At 60.8% G+C, this 23,378-nt stretch overlaps 1 protein-coding gene across 2 annotated transcripts in view; it reads right to left on the minus strand.

Moving 5' to 3' along the window:
• NSD2 (nuclear receptor binding SET domain protein 2) overlaps positions 1–23,378 on the minus strand; it is a 43,272-nt gene extending 19,894 nt beyond the window's left edge. The window contains exons 1-7 of one of the 2 annotated variants that reach the window (XM_070400413.1): positions 23,335–23,378; positions 11,898–12,526; positions 10,356–10,518; positions 6,690–6,856; positions 5,767–6,240; positions 2,415–2,559; positions 784–902 (exon numbers count right to left, since the gene is read on the minus strand). In XM_070400413.1, coding sequence (XP_070256514.1) covers positions 784–902; positions 2,415–2,559; positions 5,767–6,240; positions 6,690–6,856; positions 10,356–10,518; positions 11,898–12,494 — 1,665 coding nt within the window. In that variant the 5' untranslated portion in view covers positions 12,495–12,526; positions 23,335–23,378. Of the gene's footprint in view, positions 1–783; positions 903–2,414; positions 2,560–5,766; positions 6,241–6,689; positions 6,857–10,355; positions 10,540–11,897; positions 12,527–19,935; positions 19,977–23,334 lie in introns of those variants that run through there. The other variant, XM_070400406.1, reaches the window with a different exon arrangement.

Raw genomic sequence — 23,378 nt, forward strand, 5'->3', positions numbered from 1 at the left:
CCCGCCCAGCGGGGCAGACACCGCCCTGCCGTCACATGCGGTTTCCTGGGCGGCGCGTTCTAAGACGTGTCTACCCAGCCACTCAGTGTGAATTCTGAGACTTTAATGTCAGGGCCGTAGCTTGGTAAGTCACGTATACGAATACTTCAAAGCACTGTGTCAGACAGGCTGCTGGCAGAGCCAGGGCCCGGAGCGGCGCTCCTGCCTCGCGCGCAGGAACCGCCTGGGGCCCGAGCACGGCAGGGCCAGCCCCCCAGAGCTGCCAGGACGGCTTCACAGAAACGAAGTGCAGGTACCAACTGTGCACACGTCCGCCGTGTGTGACCGGGCCTCTGTGTGTGGACAGAGCAGAGAAACGGAGCACCGCAGCGGCACTGGCCACGCCTCCTGAGCCACGCGGACAGGCCGGCGCAGCACCGCGGGGCCCTACAGACACCCCGAGCTCCTGACACTCAGTGAGCTCGTGAGAGCCGCTCAGGGCCTATGCGGCCGCCACACCTGTCGCTGAAGCAGACCCCGCGTCTCCGGAGGCTGAGCTGTGACAGCGCCGTCAGCAAGCCCCAGAGACCCGGGCTCCACGCCGAGTGCCGCTCAGAGGGTCGCGGGCTTTTCTCTGGCAGCTGCTATCGGGCTGGTGCTCCGGCCCCTGGCAGGTCAGAGCTGCTCTCGGCAGCGGCCTCCGCCCAGGTGCCGGGAGAGCAGCCCACGGGGTGGGGAGGACAAGATGCCAGGGGTCAGGGTCGCACAGCACGGGGTCCAGTGCCGGGCAAACCTGGACGTTACCTTCCGAAGGCCCTGCTTGTCCGTCCTGAGTCTTTTCCTGGGCGCCTCTTCACACTCAGCGTCTCCTGTGGGGCCCGGAGTCCTCTTCGGGTGGGTCCTTTTTCTCCCATACAGGTTACCTAGGAATGGGGACGGGGAGCTTACATGAAAAAGGCTGCACAGCCCGGCCGGCGGGGCTCAGTAATTGAGCATTGACCGATGAACCAGGAGGTCACAGTTCAATTCGGTCAGGGCACAGGCCCGGGTTGCGGGCTTGATGCCCAGCAGGGGCATGCAGGAGGTGGCCAATCCATGATTCTCTCTCCCTCTCCCTTCCTCTCTGAAATCAGTAAAAAGGTATTGAAAACCAAATAAAACAAAAAACCGCTGCACTGAGCACCACGGGGCATGGGGGTGCAAACCCAGCTGGGGGGGTTTCCTGCCGTCCTGGCCCCAGGGCCGAACGTCACAGACCCAACCTCTGGGTTTTGTGACCTGCAAGGACTGTGTTTCCGGTCACATCAAATTCTGAAAAACCCTCATCTAATCTAGGTTATTAGATTGGCATTCGCTACAATTACATTTTAACGAACTATAACATTAAATTTAAGTATATGTATGCGTGCACATAAGCCTAACCACTGGACACAGACACCGGGGGGTGGGGGCATGAGGGGGGTGGAGGGGGACAATGGGAGCATAAGGACACATATGTAACACCTTAATCAATAAAGAACTAAATAAAAGTTTAAATATAATCCAGTACTTTTTAATCCTTTACTTACTAACATTCAGACTAGTGGAATTTCAGTTGAACTTTAAAAACCCTACAACTTGCTACGTTTTATTTGTTTCCTTAAAGAAGCAACTCCGTTTGCACCTGCAAGTTCAGGGCTGTCTGCGCTCCACACCGAGGTCCACAGGGGCTCCCAGGGCTCCCGCCCACCCAGGCCTCGGGGCCCAGAGGACGAGAGGCAGGCTCCGGAGGGACACTAGTGTGGGCCACAAACCCGCCTTCCCCTTCGCACGGCCACTTCAGACGGTCAGGGTCCATGCCTGGACGCGTCTGACGCCCCCTGGGAGCGCAGTGTCACCCTCGAACCTGACTCCCGGTGGCACAGAGCACTGTGCCCAGGGCCGAGACGAGCCCTGGCCTCACGCCGGTCAGGCCCAGCCTGCCGAGCCGCCTCGTGGAGCCCACTCCAGGCCACAGCCCCCAGCTGCTCACGGCCACCCCAGGAAGAGCCTGCGGAGCAGTGCGGGGCATCCGTCCAAGCTGCCTGTCAGCAGGTGTTCACGAGGCCACAGACACCTGCTTTGGCAGCCAACTGGGCACCTCTCCCCTCCTCTCCTCTTCCGCTGCCTAAAGCAAAGGAGCCGTTGTCTGTTTCTAGCCTGAGGCCGAGGAGGAACCAGGACCCCCAGGCCAGCTCAGCCGCGTCACCGTCCTGTGAGCTCTCCACTCGGGCAGAAGCACGGGGCCGCAGGCCAGCTCTCAGGACACGGCGGGAGGCCACACGGACAGCAGAGGTGCCTCAGTGACCATGCACTCTGGTGGCCAGGCCAGCACAGCACCGCGGGTCAGAGCTGAGCGGGGCCGCCCTGCAGTCCCCAGACTGGCCACACTGCACACACCGCATCGAAGCGCGTACCAGAGTCTTCCTCGGAGGGGGACGCTGCCCGGACCGCAAACTTGGTGTTGTAGCGGGCTTTCTGCTTCTCGCTCAGCATGTTCCACTGTGACCCCAGCAGCTCTTCGATCTCCTCCCGGGAGGCGTCGGGGTGCTCAGCCATCACCTGTGAGCAGAGGGAGGAATGGTGAGGAGGCCATCCCCGAACACCCACTGGGCTGTGCTCTGGGCCTGCGTGCCTGCGCCTCGCCTGCCCCGGGAAGCGCGGAGGCCTCTCCCTGCGGGGACACGCGCTGGCACTCACACCTGAGAGCGAGGCTGGAGCAGAGGTTCGCTGTGACGCAAACACAGGGCGATCATGGGAAGAGAAAGTGTCCTTTTCCAAAGTCATCAAGTTGTTAGGAAGCTACAATTTCTAGGTGCGTTCAAAGATCAGTTCTAGGAAAAGTCAGGGGGTGAGGTCTGGGCCGGCGTCCTGTTGGCCGGAGCACCCACGGCACCTTCAGGGACCCGCTCTGGACAGACGGCATGAGGGTGGGTGCTGAGGGCGCCCCTCAGCCCCGTCCGCCCCAGCGCAGGCAGCACCGATGTCCCGCCCGGCCGGCACCCCAACACTCAGGCGGCACCCAGACGCAGCCCTCAGCCCCAGGCCTGCCAGCCAGGCCCTGGTTTCGCGAGGTCCCCAGGACTCCCGGCACCCTCCACCCACCACCCGGGGGCTGGCCTTGGCTGCTCGCTGATCACCGAGTCTCACCATCTAGATTCTAGAAGGTGCAAGTCCTCTCAAGACCAGTTCAGCCCGGGGCCTGCACCAGCTGGTAGAAGGTTCCCCTGGGTTTCTCGTGGGCATTGAGCTTGAGAGCCAGCGACAGCAGGGGAGCAGAGGTCAACAAACTCTGACCCTCAGGCCAAACTGGCCGACAGCTGTTGCCCATGCCCATGGACTAAGAATGCGTTTCACTGCTTGGATGGGCCGGGCAACACTGCAGGGCATGCGAGGGCACAGCTGGCCACCGCCTCAGAGACCGCGCCGCCCGAGGCCCATTCAACCAGCGCAGAGCGCGGGTGGCTCCCAGGAGCCAGCCTGGCTGGTGGGGGCTGCTCCGGGGCAGTTCTGTAAACGGGGCGAGTGGAGGGGTGTCCCTGCCCCCGTGACAGGGGCCACGCTTCGCCGGGCAGTGACCAGGCACCACCGTTAATGCCGGCCGCTCACCAGCGCTGCCGAGACCTATCACCACCCACACCTCACACCTGCCAGCCCACACTGGGAACTCCGCCCCCACGCAAACCCCTCCTCGGCACACGGCCACCTCAGACAGCGTGTGCCCACCCTGTGTGTCCTTCCTGGCCCTGGGGCACCGTGTGCTGGCGTCACGGGCCTCCTCTGCAGCGTGGAGTGCACCCGCCTCCAGTGTCCGCATGTCCCTCTCAGCGGCGTCACCCTCACCCGGTGCTCCCAGCAGCCCTCAGCCAGCAGCGCTGTGCCCTGCCTGCCGCCCTCCCTGTGTGAGGGGTGAGTGAGCCGCCCTCCACACGTCAGCCTCCAGGGTCCAGACCCTCACCAGCCAGAGTCCTGGGCACCGGCCCCGGAACACTCCACCAGTCCTCACGTGTGTGCGCTCACCACAGACCTGCAGCCCCAAATGGTCACCACGCCAGAGGACCATGCCCTTGAATGAAATGACCACAGCAGGGTCCCAGCTGCTGAGCCAGACAAGACTCCCAACCCCAGTCAGGCGGGCCAGCTCCACGCGAGCACCCTCGTGTCCACCCCCTGCCTCTGCCAGGGGTCAGCAACCGGTCTCCTGGCTCCTCCTGTCCCTCAGCTGGGGACACGCCAGGCAAAGATCCTGCCTCAGCTCTGCCACCACGGTCCCTGCCACCTGGCAGCACCTGCCTCCCCGTCCGTCCGTCCGTCCGTCCGTCCGTCCCTCCCAGCCCTCTGCAACGCGACACCACGGCCCGGCAGGCAGGGCCAAGCGCTGCCGCCCTCCCCCACCGGCGCCTCCAGGCTCTGCTGCCTGCACTCGGGCAGCACTGCCCAGCCACAGGCCCCTCTGGGGCTCCCCTGTCACCTGTCCACGTCTCACTCCTCAGAGTCCTCAGGGGGCAGAGCACCCGCCTCCCCCCACCTGGCCGAGGAAGCCACGCCGCTCACTGGAGTCTACATCCCGCAGCAGGGTGGCGCCACGGTGACCGTTCTGCCCACGCACAGTGAGGGTCAGGTCCCAGCTCTACTCCCTGCCTGTGCCGTGTGTCCGGCGCAGGAGCGACCTCACGCAGGCCCCTGGGCTGCGGCCGTGGCTGCAGGACGGAGGACTCACTCGATCTCCATGCCGCTGTGAGAACGCGCACCGCCATGCACCGGCCGCGCCGCAGCCTCCTTAGTGGCTGCCTCTATCTTCGTCATAAAGCACGTCAGGCTCACGGGCAGCACGGAGCCCGCACCCGCCATCCCACACGCCGAGGACGCCGTGACCAGCAGGGACACGGCAGAGGCGCCCGCCTGACCCCAGAGCCGTGCCTCCCACGGAGCAGCCCGAGGTGCAGGGATAGGTCGCCGGCCGCAGGGCACAGGCCTCCCTCAGGCCCCGCGGGCAGCACCTTGGAAGGCCCTCCACCTGGTCAGGCCCGAGGGGACACAGGCCCGGCCAGCAGCCTGTGACCTCACGGAAGCCTGGCCCGCGGCACCGTGAGACACGCAGGGTGTGCGGCTGCTGTGAGCACCGGTTTAGGGGGAGCTGTTACCTGACAACAGGCAGAGGGCACAGCCCCGCCGCTCAGGCCGGGAGCACCAGGAGGTGAAAGGACCTTCCAGTGCAGACGCTGAGTGCGCACTCCCGCGCCGACCCTGCGGCTCCCGGGCACCTCCCGCCGGGCTGTGCGCCCCGCCAGGCTCTCCGCGAGGCGAGGCCCGTCCTGCGGTCCCTGCGGCCAGCCTGCACCTGCCCCGGCCCTGCCCTGGGCTCCAGGGGCATCACAAGGCCCTGAGCCCGGCGGTGGCTCCGGCGGTGGGTGCGTCCCACACACCAAGAGGTTGCGGGTTTGATTCTCTCACAGAAACAGGAGCTCAGCAGATGCGGAGGTCAGGAACACACGGGGTCTGTGACGCGGACCCCCCCCAGCGCAGCACAGCCCTGGAGAGATGCCCCAGGGCCACGCTGAGCGCGAGGCCAAGTTCTAGCACAGGGCAGCCTACGAGAGCCACAGCCGCTGCCCTGCACCTGCTCGCCCGCAGGAGGACACGTTCCCATCACGGGGTTGCCTGTCAGGTCTGAACCTGCACAGGGCTGGGGGCCCCTGGAAACACTGAGAAGCAGGCACTCCCCCACACGCACACGCACACGCACACACACACGCACACGGCACCCACCTCGTCCCGGTGCCTCTGGCAGAAAACCAGGAACTGGGACGCAGCGTCGCCCTTCCTGCTGCGCAGCGTGGAGGCCGCGGCCTTCCTCCTCCTGGGCGGAGACCCCGGGCCTCTTGGGGAGCCGGGCTCAGCCACCTTCGGAGGAGCCGTTGTCCCCGTCCCAGGGCCACCGTCCTGGCTCTCGGGAGCGCGACCCAGCCTGGCTCTCCGCCGTCTCTTGACAGGGCCGCCCTCTGCTCTCCAGGACCCGGGGTCCCCAGCGGCTCCTCCCTCAGGTGCCAGCGCGGCCCCAGGCACCTCCACAGCCAGGCCGGCCTCCCGGGCCGCGTGCGGGTTCAGGTGCAGCTGGCCGTCCACGTACAGGAAGGTGAACTTGGCTCTCCGCTCCTCGGCCGGCATGGCGGCTGCGGCGGCCGCTTGCAGGAGGCCCATCTCCCACTGGGCCCTCAGTTTCCCTGAAATGGGTTTCAGCAGCTGAAAAGAAAAGCACAAGACACTCTAAGCTTCACTATAAAAACATAAAAATCGCCCACTTTAAAGGATACTTTCACAATTTCAGATAAATTTAGAAATAAAAATTATAAAAACCAATTAACTTGAAGGGTTTACAGAGTTCAGCTCCATATAACTGCTTCTTTACGCTAGAAATGAATTTTAATCACATTTCACTAATGTAAACACGCACAGATGCACATATTATATATGATATTACGTATTTACATATCCATAAAGGAAAATACAGATTACAGAAGAAATGGTCTCTGGGAGGCATCACATGAGTAAAAGAAACGTGTGATGTTTGGAAAGAGCATTCTGTGGCGACTGAGCAGCGACGGATACAGGAGCCATCACACCCTCTCAAGCCACTGCAAGTGCAACACCGGACCCAGCTCGGTCTGCGCTGGCCCTGGGGGCACCGTCACCTTGACTTTCTCCGCCTTCGTGGGCGCCTGCCTGGCACTCTCCTGGCACAGCTCCTCAAACTGCCCTTCTCCTTCGAAAGCCGCCAGGCTCTTCTCGAATATCCACGCCCTCTCGGGGGCGTCGCCGAAGAACTGCACGTGATACTGGCGGGCGCTCTTCCTCTGACCTGGGTTTGAAATGAAAGGTGAGGGCCCGAGGGCCGACAGTGGGACGTGAGGAGACCAGCCTGTTCCTGCACTGACCCAGGGCTGGGCCCCTCAGCCCCGCTCCGCCAGGGAGGGACCCGGGGAGGGTCAGAGTCCCTGGTCAGAGAGCTGACTACATCACCTTCACCGCCTCCCTTCTCAGATCCACTTTAAAAGATACCAAATGAACAAAACAAGAGAGCACATCCCAAAGGGCCCTTTGACAGAGGGGACCAGGCAGCCGGGAAGGGGCACGGCTGGTGTCGGACGGCCTGGGCGCAAGGCCCAGCCCCACCACCTCCTACCAGCTGGCAGCCTTGCCAGCCACTCAGTCCGGAGCTCAGAGTGGGGAAAGGGTAGCCAGGAGGCCAGAGTGACCCCACGATATCCCAGGGGTGGCTCTCAGCAGACAGGAATGAGCCACACCCTACAGCGCAGCCAGAGGGACCCGGGTGAGGAAGAGACACCTGGTCCCAGAACCCGAGAGAGGGGATGCCAGGCCTGTGCCCTGCCTGGGAACTGAACTGTGACCTCCTGGCTCAGAATGGACCCTCAGCCACTGGCCACAGCAGCCAGGCCACGTGGACATGTGTATGCGTGCGCTCTCACTTTAAATCGGCTCAGACTCAACACAGGCCAGTGACGTGTGTCTCCCTCCGTCACGGTTCTGTTTTGTCAATCCTCCCCAGGATATGTTTCCATTGATGAGAGACACATCGATTGGTTACCCCCACATGCACCCTCTCAGCGCCAGGGACTGAGCCGGCAACCGAGGTACCCAGGATGCTTCAGTCCTCGGGCCGGTGCTCTATCCACTGAGCCGAACCGGCTAGGGCACACTTTATTTTTTTAAATACTCACCGAGGATATGTTTTTATTGATTTGAGAGAAAGATCGACGTGAGAAACATCAATCAGTTGCCTCCCCACGCACCCGGACCAGGGACTGAACCCTCAACCTTTGGGTGTACGGACGCCGCTCCTACCAACCCAGCCAGCCGCCAGGCTCCTCCACGACCCTTCAGTATTGGAAGAACTTCCCTTGGGCATGAGGCTGAGCACAGGTGCATGTCAGAGCGCCGGCAAAACCAGGACACGCTGCTGCACTGTGAGCCAGGAAGTGACGTGAACTGACGTCGTTTTTAACGAACAGCTCCCGACACCCTATGCTCCCGACACCCTATGCTCCCGACACCGGGCAGAAAAGCCAAGAGGAGTCTGTACGGGATCTTAAATTTGTAAAATAAATGTAACATTTTTTTAAGTCCTTGTCTGCCTAGAAACTTGGTAACAATGTCACCTAATTACCTCCTAGTTAAACGGGTCTCTCTCACCCATGAAACCTACTGGAGCCCAAGCTGGGAGGTCAAGTCTGGTTTTATTTCACATGATTCACCAGGGGTCCTGCCTGTTTGTGAGGCACCTTCCTTTTGGGCCAGTTTCTGAAAGTCACCAACCATGCTGTCGATCCACACCTGTCACTCCTCCCACCCACACCTGTCACTGCCTCCCCACCCACACCTGTCACTGCCTCCCCACCCACACCTGTCACTGCCTCCCACCCACACCTGTCACTGCCTCCCACCCACACCTGTCACTGCCTCCCACCCACACCTGTCACTCCTCCCACCCACACCTGTCACTGCCTCCCACCCACACCTGTCACTGCCTCCCACCCACACCTGTCACTCCTCCCACCCACACCTGTCACTCCTCCCACCCACACCTGTCACTGCCTCCCACCCACACCTGTCACTCCTCCCACCCACACCTGTCACTGCCTCCCACCCACACCTGTCACTGCCTCCCACCCACACCTGTCACTCCTCCCACCCACACCTGTCACTGCCTCCCACCCACACCTGTCACTCCTCCCACCCACACCTGTCACTCCTCCCACCCACACCTGTCACTGCCTCCCACCCACACCTGTCACTGCCTCCCCACCCACACCTGTCACTGCCTCCCACCCACACCTGTCACTGCCTCCCCACCCACACCTGTCACTGCCTCCCACCCACACCTGTCACTGCCTCCCACCCACACCTGTCACTCCTCCCACCCACACCTGTCACTGCCTCCCACCCACACCTGTCACTGCCTCCCACCCACACCTGCGCAGAGAGCCTGGCCCACCTGGGCCCAGGTACCTACTGGCACTTCGTGCCTGTCCTTCATCACGGCCCCTGACCCCCTGGGCTGGCCTGAGCCCATCTTCCTCCAGCACCGAGAGCCTCCAAATGGACAGCAGCCATTCACGTGTGCACAGGCCACCTCGAGCGAAGGGCAGGGAGGAAGGGAAGCCCCGCATGCAGACAGCCAGGCGCCCGCAGAAGCAAGGCCAGCGCCCAGGACGGGCAGCCAGATGCCATGGAGAACCCGGGTCTCCCAGCCAGGCTCCGAGGGCACCAGCCCCGGACAGGTCAGGCAGAAACGGACCAAACTGCAGGTAAAAAAGCACCCCTGTCACAGGGAGAGCGCCACACGTCTTGGCAGCTGGTAACAGGCAAAGATAAAGCCAGGAAGGAATCTCGTACCAAACAGCCCAAGGCTGCGGAGCTCAGGAGCAAGACAGTGAAGGTCTCACTCCATAAAGCAGAACAAGTGGTGACAGAATCTCCGAAACAGGAAATTACCCGATTCCAGACCGCTTTCTAAGAGAAGACGGTGAGGACGCGGCCGTGCCAGGGAGACGTGACCCACCGACGCGGCAAACCCTCCGGCCGCAGCGCACGGCCTAAAGCACGCTAGGCTGCTCTTTCCAACGCAGAAGCGCGGTCCATCGGACGCCCGCCCCGGGAGGCCGCGGCCAGGACAGGGCTGCTGCTCCACATCACAGAAATGCTAGACTTCCCCTGCCTGATCCCCAAAGGAAATGCACTCGTGGCTAAAAGCACGTGAAAAAAATTTCAACATCACTGATCACCAGGAAAATGCAAGTCAAAACCACGGGGAGCAGCCCTGGCTGGTGTGGCTCAGGGGAGAGAGCGCTGCCCTGCGGACTGACGGGTCCGGGTTCGATTCCGGTCTGAGGCTCATACCTCGGTGGCGGGCTCCTCGCCAGCCTGGACCCTGGTGGGGGTCATGCAGGAGGCAACCAATCCATGTGTTTCTCTGCCATCGATGTCTCTCTCTTCCACTCTCTCTAAATCAACGGAAAGATATCCTCGGGTGAGGATTAAAAAAAATAAGTATGTGACTCCAGAATGAAAGAAATTATTAAAAACAAAAGCCATAGGAAGCGGAGCAGAGGCTGGTGCCCGGGACTGGGGCAGGAGGGGGCGGGGCAGGAGGACTTCCTGAGACAGCGGTGCCAGCTGCACAGCACAAGTGCGCCTAACATCACCCACTGTGCACGTGACATCAGTTAAGATGGCACATGTCACGTCACGTGCACCTGAACACAGGAAGCAGCACAGTAGGGCTCTTCATGGAAGAGGGAGAGGTGACGGGCAGGAGAGAGGACCCCGCGAAGGCGCACCTTTGAGCTTGGTGTAGCTGTGCAGGAGCGGGTCAGCGGACACCATGCAGGGCCACCAGGGGTAGCCCGACACCTTGGCCCACACCAGGTCGCCCACGCTGTATCTCAGCAGCTGCTCTCGGTCTCTGCCGGTGCTGGGGCCGGGCTCTTTCTTAGCTGGAATCTGAAAATGAACAAAAGACATCTACCCCTCAGTCCAGCCTTCCGGCCACAGAACACTGAGGGTAACCAGCTGGAGGCTCCACACCGCCCGCCCCCCCCCCGACTGTTTTCAAATCGCAGCCCTGGCATCACCCTCGGAATCGTGCATCTCGTGCCCTCAGCTGAGGGGCTGCCCGCACTGCGCGGCCACAGGGGCGACCAGCTCCTTCCCGCCTGACGGTGCTTATTCTCACGGAACTCACCCCGGCACACGTGGCAGCAAGCCTCAGCCCCACCCTCGTGGCCTGTTTCTCCGTCAAGGAGCCCAGGTGTTCAGGGGGCCACCTCCTCCCAGCACCCTCACTCTGGCCTCCAGGGGACCAGCAGCCGGCGGCCTGACCTCCTTCTGAGTGTGAGCTCCTGGGCCCCGGAGACCGCAGAGGGGGACGTGCTCACAGAGCAGGTGCGGGTGCGGGTGCTGGCACGGGGCTGCCATGTCACACTTTCAGGAAGGGGCTCTGACTAGTCCTCAGACCCAGCCTTACGACAGCCACGAGGACCAAGTCGGAGGTCAGCAATCGGGGCTTTACTCGTCCTAACAAAACCCAGCGGCGGGCTGGGAGTCACCACCAGGGCACTGCCAACACCACACACCAGCCAGGCCTCTTAGAATCCCACTGTTACATCATATTAGCGAGACCTGGACAGCCCTGAGCACTCAAAAAACATGTTTCAACCCTCAAAATTCATTATTTTAATAATTTCAAGGAATTTGGCCACTTCCTCCCCTATCTGTGGAAACTGTAAATAGAATTCCTTGAGTAAAATTTTAAACAAAATACTCCTGGCCTCCCTCCCACCCCTCACTCCTGCAAGAGGACCGCCTCAAGATCACCAGCTCCTGTGACAGGGGGTGGGGGCTGCGGCACTCTCCCCATTCCTCCGGCCTCAGAGAGGCTCCTGGCTGCTGTATGGGGCTTACACTCATTTAAGTGGGGGCTACCTGGAGAGCCACTTTAAGACGTGGTGACGTGAGTACCGAGCCCTCTCGGGTATGTCAGGGCTCTGCACCTGCCTCTGCGCTGAGACGCAGCCCGGGCCCCGGTGGAGGAGCCAGGTGAGGGGAGGGAACCGGAGGCCTCCGACAGGAGCCCTGAGCCGAGCCAGGCCGAGGCCTCTGCAGAGGCCCAGGAAACGAGCTGCCTCTGGGCCACTGTAACCTAGAATCCATATCTGACCTCTCCAGGCCTCACCCGCTCCGCAGGGCTGCGCAGCCTGAAGGAGGCAGTGCCGGGGCACCCGGGAGCCAGGCCTGCGCCATGACCCAGCTCCCCGCGGCCCCTGCACGTGGCGGCGTCCTCGTGGGGTTCCCTGCGCGGCCCCGACCCCAGCCGTGAATACCTTTCCGTCGGCGGGGCTGGCGGCCTCGGCCCCCACAGCGGCTTCGGCGAGGCCCGGCTCCAGCGCCGAGTCGTACTTGATGGTCCTCTTCCTGCTCCTCCTCCCCTTACTCTCTGGCTCTTGTCCGTTTCCTTCCGGCTGGGCCGCCGCGGCAGCGCCGTCTCCACAGATGGACGACTCGAAGAGCGGCTTCCCGTTCATGTAGGTCTTGGTGATCTTCAGCTTGATCTCCGGGGAGCCGTTTTTGATGGGGGTCGTGTGAGGCGGCGTCTCGGCCCCTTTCGTTTCCTGGGGCTCAAAGCGCAGTTTGGCATCGTGAGCCCCAGGCTCTCCGTTGAACACGCGGGAGGTCAGGTCCTTCAGCCTCTCGGCCGGGAGGAAGGGGAGGGCCTCGTGCCCGTTGAACTTCTGCACGACGCCCTCCTGCAGGCCGGCGGAGAGCGGGGCCTTGCCCAGGAACACGGAGCACTCGCGGCTCACGTCGCAGCCCGGGGGCTTCCCCGCAGAGCCCCCGAGGACTTCCGGCGCCTGCTTCATCCTTACGCACTTGACAGCTTTCTGCGCGGGAAGGGGGCCTTTTCTGATGCTCAATTCCATGCGGTGCAGGTGCTCCGTTCTCGGACGCTACACTGTTAGGAAGACAACAGGGAGAGACCTGTCACCTTTAGGACCGCAGGTGAGCGGGCCCCATCTCTACAGCGTGTGGGCTGGTTCCGGTGTTTGCAGTCAGTGTGTGCCGTACTGTACAATGGCTTCAGTCACAGCAGGCAGTCCCAATGTCACAAAAATGACAAAGTCACAAAAGAACAAAACTAAAAGAAAAAGAACGAGTAGCCTTTAAGGAAGAGAACACAAAAGTCAGGCCCGCCTCGCACAAGCCGTGTGGCCGTGCACACACCACCCGCTGCCCAGGACAGGGGCCCACGCGGCCGACACCGGCCTGGCACAGCGGGGGGCCTCCCGGGCAGAGCGTCCGTGACGTGCACACGGTCACTTGGTCAGTCAAGTTTAGAACCAGACTCTCCACCACCTGACACACCGTTAGTGCCAGGCTGACGAGGAAACGCCGAGATTCAGAAAGCGAGCCCGCGGCCTGGTCAGTCCTGTTGTGGGCCTGGCCAACACCCCCCTCCCCACCCCCACCAGCCCTGCCCAGGCCCAGACCACAGGCCATGACGAGAGCGGCCAGGGATGCACCCGAGTACGAACATGCGGGTGACCGCCGAGCCCGAGCTTGCATCCGGCGCAGAGGCCCCTCTGCCTGTGCTGCCGAATGCAGGTCTCCGCCGCACAGCGCCCACCCCCAGGGGGCAGCCAGACCAGGTGCAGGCGGGCACCCGTCCCAGCGGAGGCCATCCGCCCCGAGTGCCCTGGCGGCCGCTGTGAGGTGCGAGGGAGGCCCGGGGACACCACGGGCACCCGGCAGCTCTCAGGGAAGACTGGGCCCTCGTGCGCCTGTCTGACCGTCACCACTGGAGGCTGCTACTGGAAAATGCTGGCAAAGGTCAAGGACGCTGAACACCAGCACCCGCGGGCAGCCCCTCCGATGAAGGACAGTCTGGCCGGAAAGGACAGCGTGTGGAGGTGGAGACACCTGTGGGCAGCCTGCAGCCTCCACAGCAGCGACGGGTGGGCGTGGACGCTGAGGGCTATTAACAACAGCCAAGACACAGAGCCACCTGAGTGCCCACCAACAGGTGGTGGATAAAGCTGTGGTACACGGCCCTGCCAAGTAGCTCGGTTAGCCAGAGCACAGTCCCGATAGGCCAAGGTTGCAGGTTCGATCCCCGTCAGGGCACATACAAGGATCAACCAATGAATGCATAAATAAGTAGAACAATAAATACTTTTCTCTCTCAAATCAATCAATAAAAGTTTTTTCAGAATATTCTGCCATCCTAGGTAATGCAATAAGACAAGAAAAAGAAGTGAAAGGCATACAAAATGGGTAGGAAGAAATAAATCTTTTGTTGTTGTTAATCTTCACCTGCGGATATTTTTTCCATTGATTTATAGAGTGGAAGGGACAGAGAAGGGGAAGGGGCAGAGAAATATCGATGTGAAAGACACACATCACTGGTTGCCTCCCACGTGTCCCAACCAGGGCCAGGGATCGAACCTGCAACCCAGGTACGTGCCCTTGACCTGGAATCGAACCCATGACCCTTCATTCAGTTCGTGGGCCGATGACACTCCAACTACTGAGTCACAACGGTCGGGGCAAAATAAAACTATCTTTTGTTCACAGAGAACATGGTCACTCACATACGCAGAAAATCTGAAAGAATCAAAACATTCGACCAGGCTGGCGTGGCTCATCGACCTAAGAACCAGGAGGTCACAGTGTCATTCCCAGTCAGGGCACCTGCCCGGGTTGCAGGTTTGATCCCCAGTGTGGGGGGTGTGGGAGGCAGCTGATCCATGATCCTCTCTCATCATTGATATTTTTCTCTCTCTCCCTCTCCCTTCCTCTCTTAAATCAATAAAAGCATTTATTTTTTTAATACATATTTTATTGATTTTTTACAGAGAGGAAGGGAGAGGGATAGAGAGTTAGAAACATCGATGAGAGAGAAACATCGATCAGCTGCCTCCTGCACGCCCCCTACTGGGTATGTGCCCGCAACCAAGGTACATGCCCCTGACTGGAATCGAACCTGGGACCCTTCAGTCCGAAGGCCGACGCTCTATCCCAGCCATGGGCAAACTACAGCCCGTTTGAAATGAATAAAGCTAAAAAAAAAAAAGACCGTACCCTTTTATGTAATGATGTTTACTTTGAATTTATATTAGTTCACACAAACACTCCATCCATGCTTTTGTTCCAGCCTCCGGTCCAGGTTAAGAACCCATCGTGGCCCTCCAGTCAAAAAGTTTGCCCCCCCCTGGGCTAGAGACTGAGCCAAACTGGCGAGGGCAGCATTATTTTTTTTTTTTAATGTAAAATAGCCCGGCCGGTTTGACTCAGGGGTCGGGCGTTGGCACAGTCAGGGGCACAGGCCTCCTGCCTCGATTGCAGGCTCGATCCCCAGGTTGGGGCGAGTGGGGGCGGTGTGCCAACTAATCAATGTGTCTCTCTCACATGGATGTTTCCCTCTCTCTCTCTTCCCCTCCCTTCCACTCTCTCTAAAAATTAATGGAGAAAATAGCCTCAGGTGAGGATTAACAGCAACAACAAAAAAGTAAAATAGGAACTGCTTATGACCCAACAATTTCACTTCTGGATATTTAGCCAAAGAAACCCAAAACACTAACAAAAAAGTATGTGTAGCCCTAGCCGGGTTTGCTCAGTGGATAGAGCATCAGCCTGCCCACTGAAGGGTCCAGGGTTCGATTCCAGTCAAGGACACATGCCCTGATTACCGGCTTGATCCCAGTGTGAGATGTGCAGGAGTCAGCCAATCAATGGTTCTCTCTCATCATTGATGTTTCTCTCTCTCTCCCTCTCCCTTCCTCTCTGACATCGATTATATATATATATTTTACACACACACACACACATATATATATTACACACACACACACATATATATATTACACACACATACACACACACATATTACACACACACATATATATTACACACACACACATATTTTACACACACACGCACATATATATATTACACACACACACATATATATATTACACACACACATATTTTACACACGCATATATATATATTACACACACATATATATATATATTACACACACATATATATATTACACACACACATATATATATTACACACACATATTTTACACACACACACATATATATTACACACACACACACACATATATATATATTACACACACACACATATATATTACACACACACACACACATATATATATATATTACACACACACACACACATATATATTACACACACACACACACACACATATATATATATATATTACACACACACACACACACCCCTGGCCAAACAGCGAGTTGGTGAGAGCACCGTCCCAAGGTTTGGGGTTCAGTCCCGTCAGGCACATACAAGAATCACTAATGAATGCATGTGTAAGTGGGGCGACCAACATGTTTCTTTCTTTCTCTCTCCCCCACCTTCCTCTCTCTCTAAAAAGTCCGTTTTTAAAAGACACCTGCACCCCTACGCTCACGCAGCATTATTTACAATAACCAAGACATGGACACAACCTAAGTGCCCTCCAACGGACGAGTGGATAAAAAGCTGGGTGCGCTGCCCTAACCGGTTTGGCTCAGTGGATGGAGCGTCGGCCTGCGGACCGAGGGGTCCCGGGTTCGATTCCAGTCAGGGGCACGTGCCTTGGTTGCGGGTGAATCCCCCGGGGGGTGGGGGGGGTGCGGGAGGTGGCTGATCGATGTTTCTCTCTCATCAATGTTTCTAACTCTCTATTCCTCTCCCTTCCTCTCTGTAAAAAATCAATAAAATATATATTTTTTAAAAAGCTGGGTGCGCATACAATGTACTCAGCAATGAAAGAATGAAATCCTGCCATCTGCAAAAACACGAATGGCCTGAAGGGTGCTATGCTAAGGGAAGTCAGTCAGACACAGAAAGACCATGCCGTGTGATCTCACAAGTGGGATTTAAAAAACAACAACTATGAACAAACAGAACAAAACAGACCCTGAGATACAGAGAATAAGCAAACGGTTGACAAAGGGGAGGGGTGGAGAGATGGGGAGAAGAAAGAAGAAAGAACCTTGCGGGCCTCACGGACACCTCTCCCCCATCTCATACCCCAAACCGCAGGCTTCCCGTGAGTGCAGACCCTCCTGCCCAAGCCTGTCGGCTCCCCCACCCCCCCGCGCCCACCACCACCTTCTCCCGGGCTCGCACCAGCCCCTGGCAGCAGCCGTCCCCCCTGCTGAGGCACAGAGCCAGGTGAAGGGCTGCCCAGGCTGAGGGCGGGCCTGCGGATCTGCACTTCCCACCCGCTCCCAGGCGCCCAGCCTGGGGCCACTCACTGGGTGTGGCAGCAAGCCCCAAAGCCATCACGTGGACTTGGCTCAGCCCAAGGGGTCCGCCGGCTTCCACAACTAGAGACAGAGAGTGAGACAGTCGTCTCTTCCAGCTCCAGGCAGACGGGACGCCCCGGCTCACCGCCCCACACACATCACGCGGCCGCGGCCACAGCAACACCAAAGCGGGGACGGGGAGAGATGCCACCGGAACAGGGAGTGCCCCAGACCGGGCTCCTGGGCCCGCTCCTCACTACCCATCACAGCTCGACAGAGGACTGACACCACAGAACAGACAGACCCGCCTCTCTCTCTCTCTCTCTCTCTCTCTCTCTCTCTCTCACGCGCACACACACACACACACACACACCGCAGGACCTCCCACCGCTCTGGGAGGAAAGCCCTAATCCAGCCTGGAGGAGCCGCCCAGCCCTGCAGCAGACCTACTAGGTGCCCCATCTTCCCTCCTGGCTTCCTCTGTTCTGCAGAGTTCTGAGTGCACAGGACGGTCGGCAGCCGTGGCAGAGCCCCGAGGACAGTGCACCAGCGGCCAGGCCAGTCAGGACCCGTCACACACTCACCGCTCTCCTCGCGGACCCAGAAGCAAACCCAGGCGGCGTCTTGTGTCATCGGTAAAGATCTGTGTGCGTCTCTAAAAGGGACAGGTGCTTTTCTTAAACACACGAACCTCTACGGCAGCCCCTCAACAGCAAGCCTAGTGCGTGTTCCCGTTTCCAACGCGGCAGCCGCAGCGCGTGCAGCCGGGTCTCCGCTGCCTGGACCTCCCCTCTCACCCACAACCCCTTTCCCGCGGATGAGACCGAGCTGGTCTCGGTCCCGTGTCTGCTCTGCCAGCGACAATTGTGCAGCGGGTGGTGAGCGTGCCCTCACTCCCGTACGTCCTGTGAATGGGTTGTTGGCAATAAGATTCAGGTTCAATTATTTGGCAAGACTGTCAACAGGCTTTTCAAAAAGGTGTCTTCTGTCCACTGGCTCTCCCTGTTACCCCGCCAGCTGGTCCTGTAAATCCCCTGGGACCAGGGCACAGGCCTGACAGCCAGCGAGGGTAGGCCGCGGGACAGCACTGCCCTGCACACACCAGGGCCCACCTCCTACTCCAGGACGGTCTCCTGAGTGCAGAGTCCGAGGGAGGCTCAGCCCAGGGCGGGGGCTCACGGACCACCTCGGGGTACCCGTCTACTGCTGAGAGGAGGCGAGGAGGAGAGGGAGGTGCAGCTCAAAGCCATCGAAGGAGAGAAGCGCCACAGAGGCGGCCTGACTGCACATCTTTTGGGAGAAGCAACAGAGAAGCTGCTTTCTTCTAACGTATCTTTTAACTAGTACTTCTAGGAATTCACATTATTTACGAAACAAAAATCTTTAGGAAAACAGAAGACTCGAAAGCTACCTCCACTGTTAACTTAGTGCCCCTGGCACTGCCTGAGCCCAGGAGACAGTCAGCGGGTCCTCGCATAGCAACACTCACGACCTAGCGAGTCCACAAGCACAGCCTGACAGGCCCAGCATCACACAGAGACCAGTGCAGCCCACACGCACGGGCCCAGCATCACACAGAGACCAGTGCAGCCCACACGCACGGGCCCAGCATCACACAGAGACCAGTGCAGCCCACACACACGGGCCCAGCATCACACAGAGACCAGTGCAGCCCACACACACGGGCCCAGCATCACAGAGAGACCAGTGCAGCCCACACGCACGGGCCAGCATCACAGAGCCCAGGTTGGGTTGGGACAGGAGCACAGCAGCGCCCGCCACACGGGCACAGCCGGGGACAGAGCGCGCTCCCCCCAGCGGCAGCAGCCCGACAATGAATCTCAGGGAAGCAGCTAGACCAGCAGCCAGGACCACACAGAGCTGCGGGCCCAGGGCTTCCGCTCCTGGGTGAACAGCACAGCACTGCTCGGCCCACAGGTGAGAGCACAGCTTTTCTGGAAAGAACAGAAGTGGAGGAGAAGCTGGATCCCCCTTCCCTTTCCATGGTCCACAGTGAGACAAGAGCAGCACCCTGTACTACTCTCTGCAGACTGCGAACCCCAGAATTCCTGGGGCCCACTCTCCCCATGGGAAACCCCACGCTGACCCAGCCCATCAATGCCACCCTCTCTCGCAGCTGCCACTCCTACCCCAGCCCCTGTGCTTAGGAGGCCACGGTCCCGGAGCCACCCCTCAGGCCTCCGTGGCCAGCCCCTGGGGAGGTGATACCTTTCCAACCTCACACCAGGGCCAGCATGCCCACTCCTGTCCGCCACCCCACACCCCTTCTGGGATGTTACCCTCCAAGCCTGGCACGAGGCCGAGGGCCCCTTCATTCAGAGTCACTGTGAATGACAGTCCCTCAGGCACCCTCTATCAGGGGGTAAGACCGTCCTCGAAGCCCTTACGGACCCCAGTGCCATCAGGAAGACGGACAGGTAAGCAGCGCACGGCACATCAGAGGACCGTGTCAGAACGGGCGAGGCAGCAGGGTTGTCGAGGAAGCCGCCTGAGCATGGAGCAAGCCCTACAGCGTCCATAGGAGACTCCAGCAGCCGGAGGCCACGTGTGGCTGTGGGCAGCAGCAGGCCAGGGGCAGTGGCTGGAGCAGAGAGAGCATGGACGGTGCTGACGGTGGCTGGGACACCCAGAGAGCCTCCTGCAGCAGGCAGGGACGCGGTGCTCTCTAGGAGGGCGTCCAAGCTGAGAACCAAGGAGAAGGAATGAACAGGAAGAGCCAGCCACGCCCACACTTGCAAGGGGTTGGGAGGGGCGTGGGGGGAGGTGCAAGCTGGCCATGCCAAGGCCCGGGCGGAAGCAGGGGAGCCAGAGGTCAGCTGGGAGGCCAGGAGAGGGCGAAGTAAGACATGCAGTGACCGCCTCGTCTTGAACCCCAACGGGCAATGGACTCCCTGAGGAGGGGCCTCACAGGGTCGCACGTGCCTTTCAGAAAGAGCAGGGAGGGTACAGCGCGCGCTGGGGAGAGGAAACCTGGAGTCAGAAACACACTTTCTCCGACACGAGTGCAGACACGTGTGAAAAACTGGTCAGCATGTGAGGAACAGACATAAATTACCCTTTAACCAACTTTCCATGACACCCGGTCAACACAGAACAGGGTCCCAGCTCCTTCTGCAGGACAGACACCCTACGCACCCCTAGCGAAGGCGGCACTCGGCCCAGCCGGCTCGCAAGGCCCGCCCGGTGTGTTTGTTGAAGCCGTTACGTATCGCAGACATTAAGATGCTCTGAGACGCGTCGCGGGCCGCCTGCCTTTGGGAAGGCAGATTCAAGGACGACACTGCTGAGGTGTGTCTTGATGTCTTAAAACTAGCAAACCAAGTCCATCCGACCCGTCAGCTGTAACCATTGCCGACGGCCAGATGTGGACGCGTCCCTGGGCAGCAGGGGCAGCCTCTCCCTCCTCAGGCCGCTCGCTGTGAAGAACCCGTCCTGAACAGGAAGTTCACACGTGGCGCGGACAGTCTGGGAAGCATGAGTCGAATCCTCAGGCGCGTCCTCGACCCCCTTGCGCTTGTATTTGGTAGACTCGACGCTCTACCTGCCAGGGGCCCTAGACGAGCAGAGGAGCCATCCCTGCTTGCCTCAGCTTAGGCAGGCACAGGTCTGTCTGCTGCTGTGCTTGCATGTTTCACAACTGTTTTTACTTCACGTTTGAGTTAGCTACGCTGAGAAAAGGAGAAGAAAAGAGGCAAACACGGTCCTGGCTTCCCCATTAAAGGAGGGAGACCTGCGGCCAGCCCCTGACTGTCCATACTCGGCTTCTTCCAGAGGGTCCCCTCCTGCTCCAACATGACTATTGAAAAAGAGAGGCAAACAGGCCAGGTGCTGGCGCTGACACGGGTGGTGGGTTTACCCTGCGCTCCATGCCCACAGATGCAGCCTTGACTGCGTGCCTGCGTGAGGGCACAGCAGGGCTCTGCATCTGCTCCTGCCAAGAGCTCAGCCCAGGGGGAGAGGTCACGGACGGCCACTAAAAGGCTGGGTGCCGGGCCCTCGCCGGTGTGGCTCAATGGCTAGAGCATCGGCCTGTGGACTGAAGGGTCCCGGGTTCAATTCTGGTCAGGGCACATGCCCGGGTTGCGGGCTCGACCCCAGGAGGGGGTGTGCCGGAGGCAGCCGATCCACGATATTCTCTTATCATTGATGTCTGTCTCTCCCTCTCTGGAATCAATAAAAACATATCAAAAGAAGAAAAGGGCTGGGTGCCTGTCCTCGGAAAGGCAGGGCCAGCAGCAGTCCACAACCAACACCCAGGCCTGGAGTCCAGCCAGAGAAGAGCGAGGCTCAGACAACTAAGATGCTCGTTCAAAACGGCATACATTTGCCCTGGCCGGTGTGGCTCAGTGGATAGAGCATCGGCCCATGGACAGAAGGGTCCCGGGTTCAATTCCGGTCAAGGGCACCTACCTCGACTGCAGGCTCCATTCCCGGCCCTGGTCGGGGCGCATGCGGGAGGCGACCAATCGCTGTGTCTCTCTCTGTCTCTCCCCCTCACTTCCACTCTCTCCAAAAACCAATGGGAAAATACCCTCAGGTGAGGATTAACACACACACCTGCCGTCAGGCCGGCCGCCACACAGAAGCCACAGCCCACAGGCCGAACCCGAGTCCGAAGCCTGTATCTTCAGTTCCTGCCACCAAGGCGGCTCCGGGCAGGCTGTGTGTCCAGGTGACAAGGCAGGGACCCAAGTGTGGGTGAGGAGCTCCAGCCTCACTTCAGCACCAGGGCCCTGCAGCTCACCTCACACACGTCTCCTTAGTGTTTGCTGTCTTCCCACCAGAAATCCAGCTCCACTCACTCGCACGTGCTTCGCTCGGGCACCCAACGTCAAAGAGGAAGCAGCGGACGGGTTTTAGTTCAAGCTCTGCCATACAAGCAAACCTTTGGAGGCTGAGCTACTGGGAGAGGGGAGGAGGTCGCCAGGCGGAAGGCTGGCCCGTGTGAAGCCCGGCCGCCGGGCCTCGGACCCAGACATGCTGACCCCTCCTCGTTTGCTTCAGCCAATCAGATGCCCAAGAAAACAGGGCCCGTGGCCGTAGCGGGCAGCCTGGACCTTGCCTGACTGTGGGGCTCCAGGAGCGTCTCACTGGGTCAGCCTACACATGGCAGCCTGTCCCTCACGCACACAGCATCCCGCCCGTCCTCTCTGGAACCGGTGACCTTCCTTATCTGCTGCCCTCCCACGGGACCGGACCGAACCGGACCGGGACCGGAGGCCGCCTCGCAGGAGCGGCAGGAGGGGAGGGGAGTACCATGTGGCGGGAGCCCTCCCGTGAGCAGACACAGGCCCCAAACCCGGGGCTGCAGGGCGTCTGAGAAAATGGAAGGAGAGAAAGGAAATGACTCAAAGGCATCGTGCTTGCGGCGTGAGTCCTCGCTCCAGCCGGCGGTTGAGATTTGGGCGGCGGGGGCGGGAGGGGGGGGGGGGGGCGGGCCTGTGCGGCCCGGCCGGGAGGGAGGGAAGGCCCTGCGCCCCGCCGCCCGCCCGGCCCCCCGCGGGCTCGGAGCAGCGCGGCTTCCTACCGCTCCAAGGTGCGCCCGGCCATGTAAACCGTTTGCGGAGAGAAAGGGGTTCCCGTCCCAGCCGCGACCGGGCGGCTCGCTCTCCGGCGGGGTCACCTCGTGTCCACACACCGGCCGGGGCGCCGCACGGCCGCTCCGAACGCGAGGTCTGTAACGCGGTTAGAGACCGAGGGGCGGGCGGACGCCGCGGCGCGGAACGCGCTCCGAAGCCCAGGCCTCCGCCGGCGGCGCGCGGCTGTCAGCGCGGGGCTCCCCCAACCGGCTCCGCAGGCGCCCGGCGCGCCGGTCCCGCGGGGCGCGGGCTCCGTTAACCGCCGGGCGCCAACGACCTGCTCGAGACACCGAGGGTCCACTTAAATGTCAAACCCGCGGCTGTCGGCGTCCGGGGCCCGGGGAGAGGAGACGCCGGTGGCCGCGGTCCGCCTCCTGCCCTCCCGCCGCCCGCCCGGCGCGTTTTAAATGCCGGCGCTCACCGGCCCCCGCGAGCGTCTCCGCGCGTCCCGAGGCCTCAGGGCCCCTCGTCCGCCCGAGGACCGGGGGGAACCGGCAGCGCCGGGAGCGACGGACGCCCCCAGCCCAGCGGGTCCCCACGTCGGCCCCCGCCGCCACCTGCCGGGCCCGGTCCGGTTCCGGCGCCCGCGCGCACCAACGGCCGGCGCCCGCCAGCGTCCCCGGGACCCACCGCAGACAAAAAGCGCCTCCCGCCGCCCCGCGCGCCCCTCCCACTGCCCGGCCCCGGCCCGGCCCGCGCCTCACAAAGACCGACCGGCCGCCCGGCGCCGCCGCGAACAAAGGCCGCCCGGCCCGCCGGCGGCACAGGTGCAGCCGCCCGAGGCCCAACATGGCCGCGCCCGCCGCCCCGTTACCGCCGCCCGCGCCCCCGGCCCGGCCCCCGCCCCGCCCTCGGCCCGCGGCCGCCCCAGTGACCTGCGGTGCGTCGCATCCTCCGGCGGCGAAGGCTCTCGGGGCGC

Source organism: Myotis yumanensis, unplaced genomic scaffold (genome assembly GCF_028538775.1).
Source record: "Myotis yumanensis isolate MYYU_CA2020_CCGP unplaced genomic scaffold, mMyoYum1.0.hap1 SCAF_1, whole genome shotgun sequence".
NCBI lineage: Eukaryota > Metazoa > Chordata > Mammalia > Chiroptera > Vespertilionidae > Myotis > Myotis yumanensis.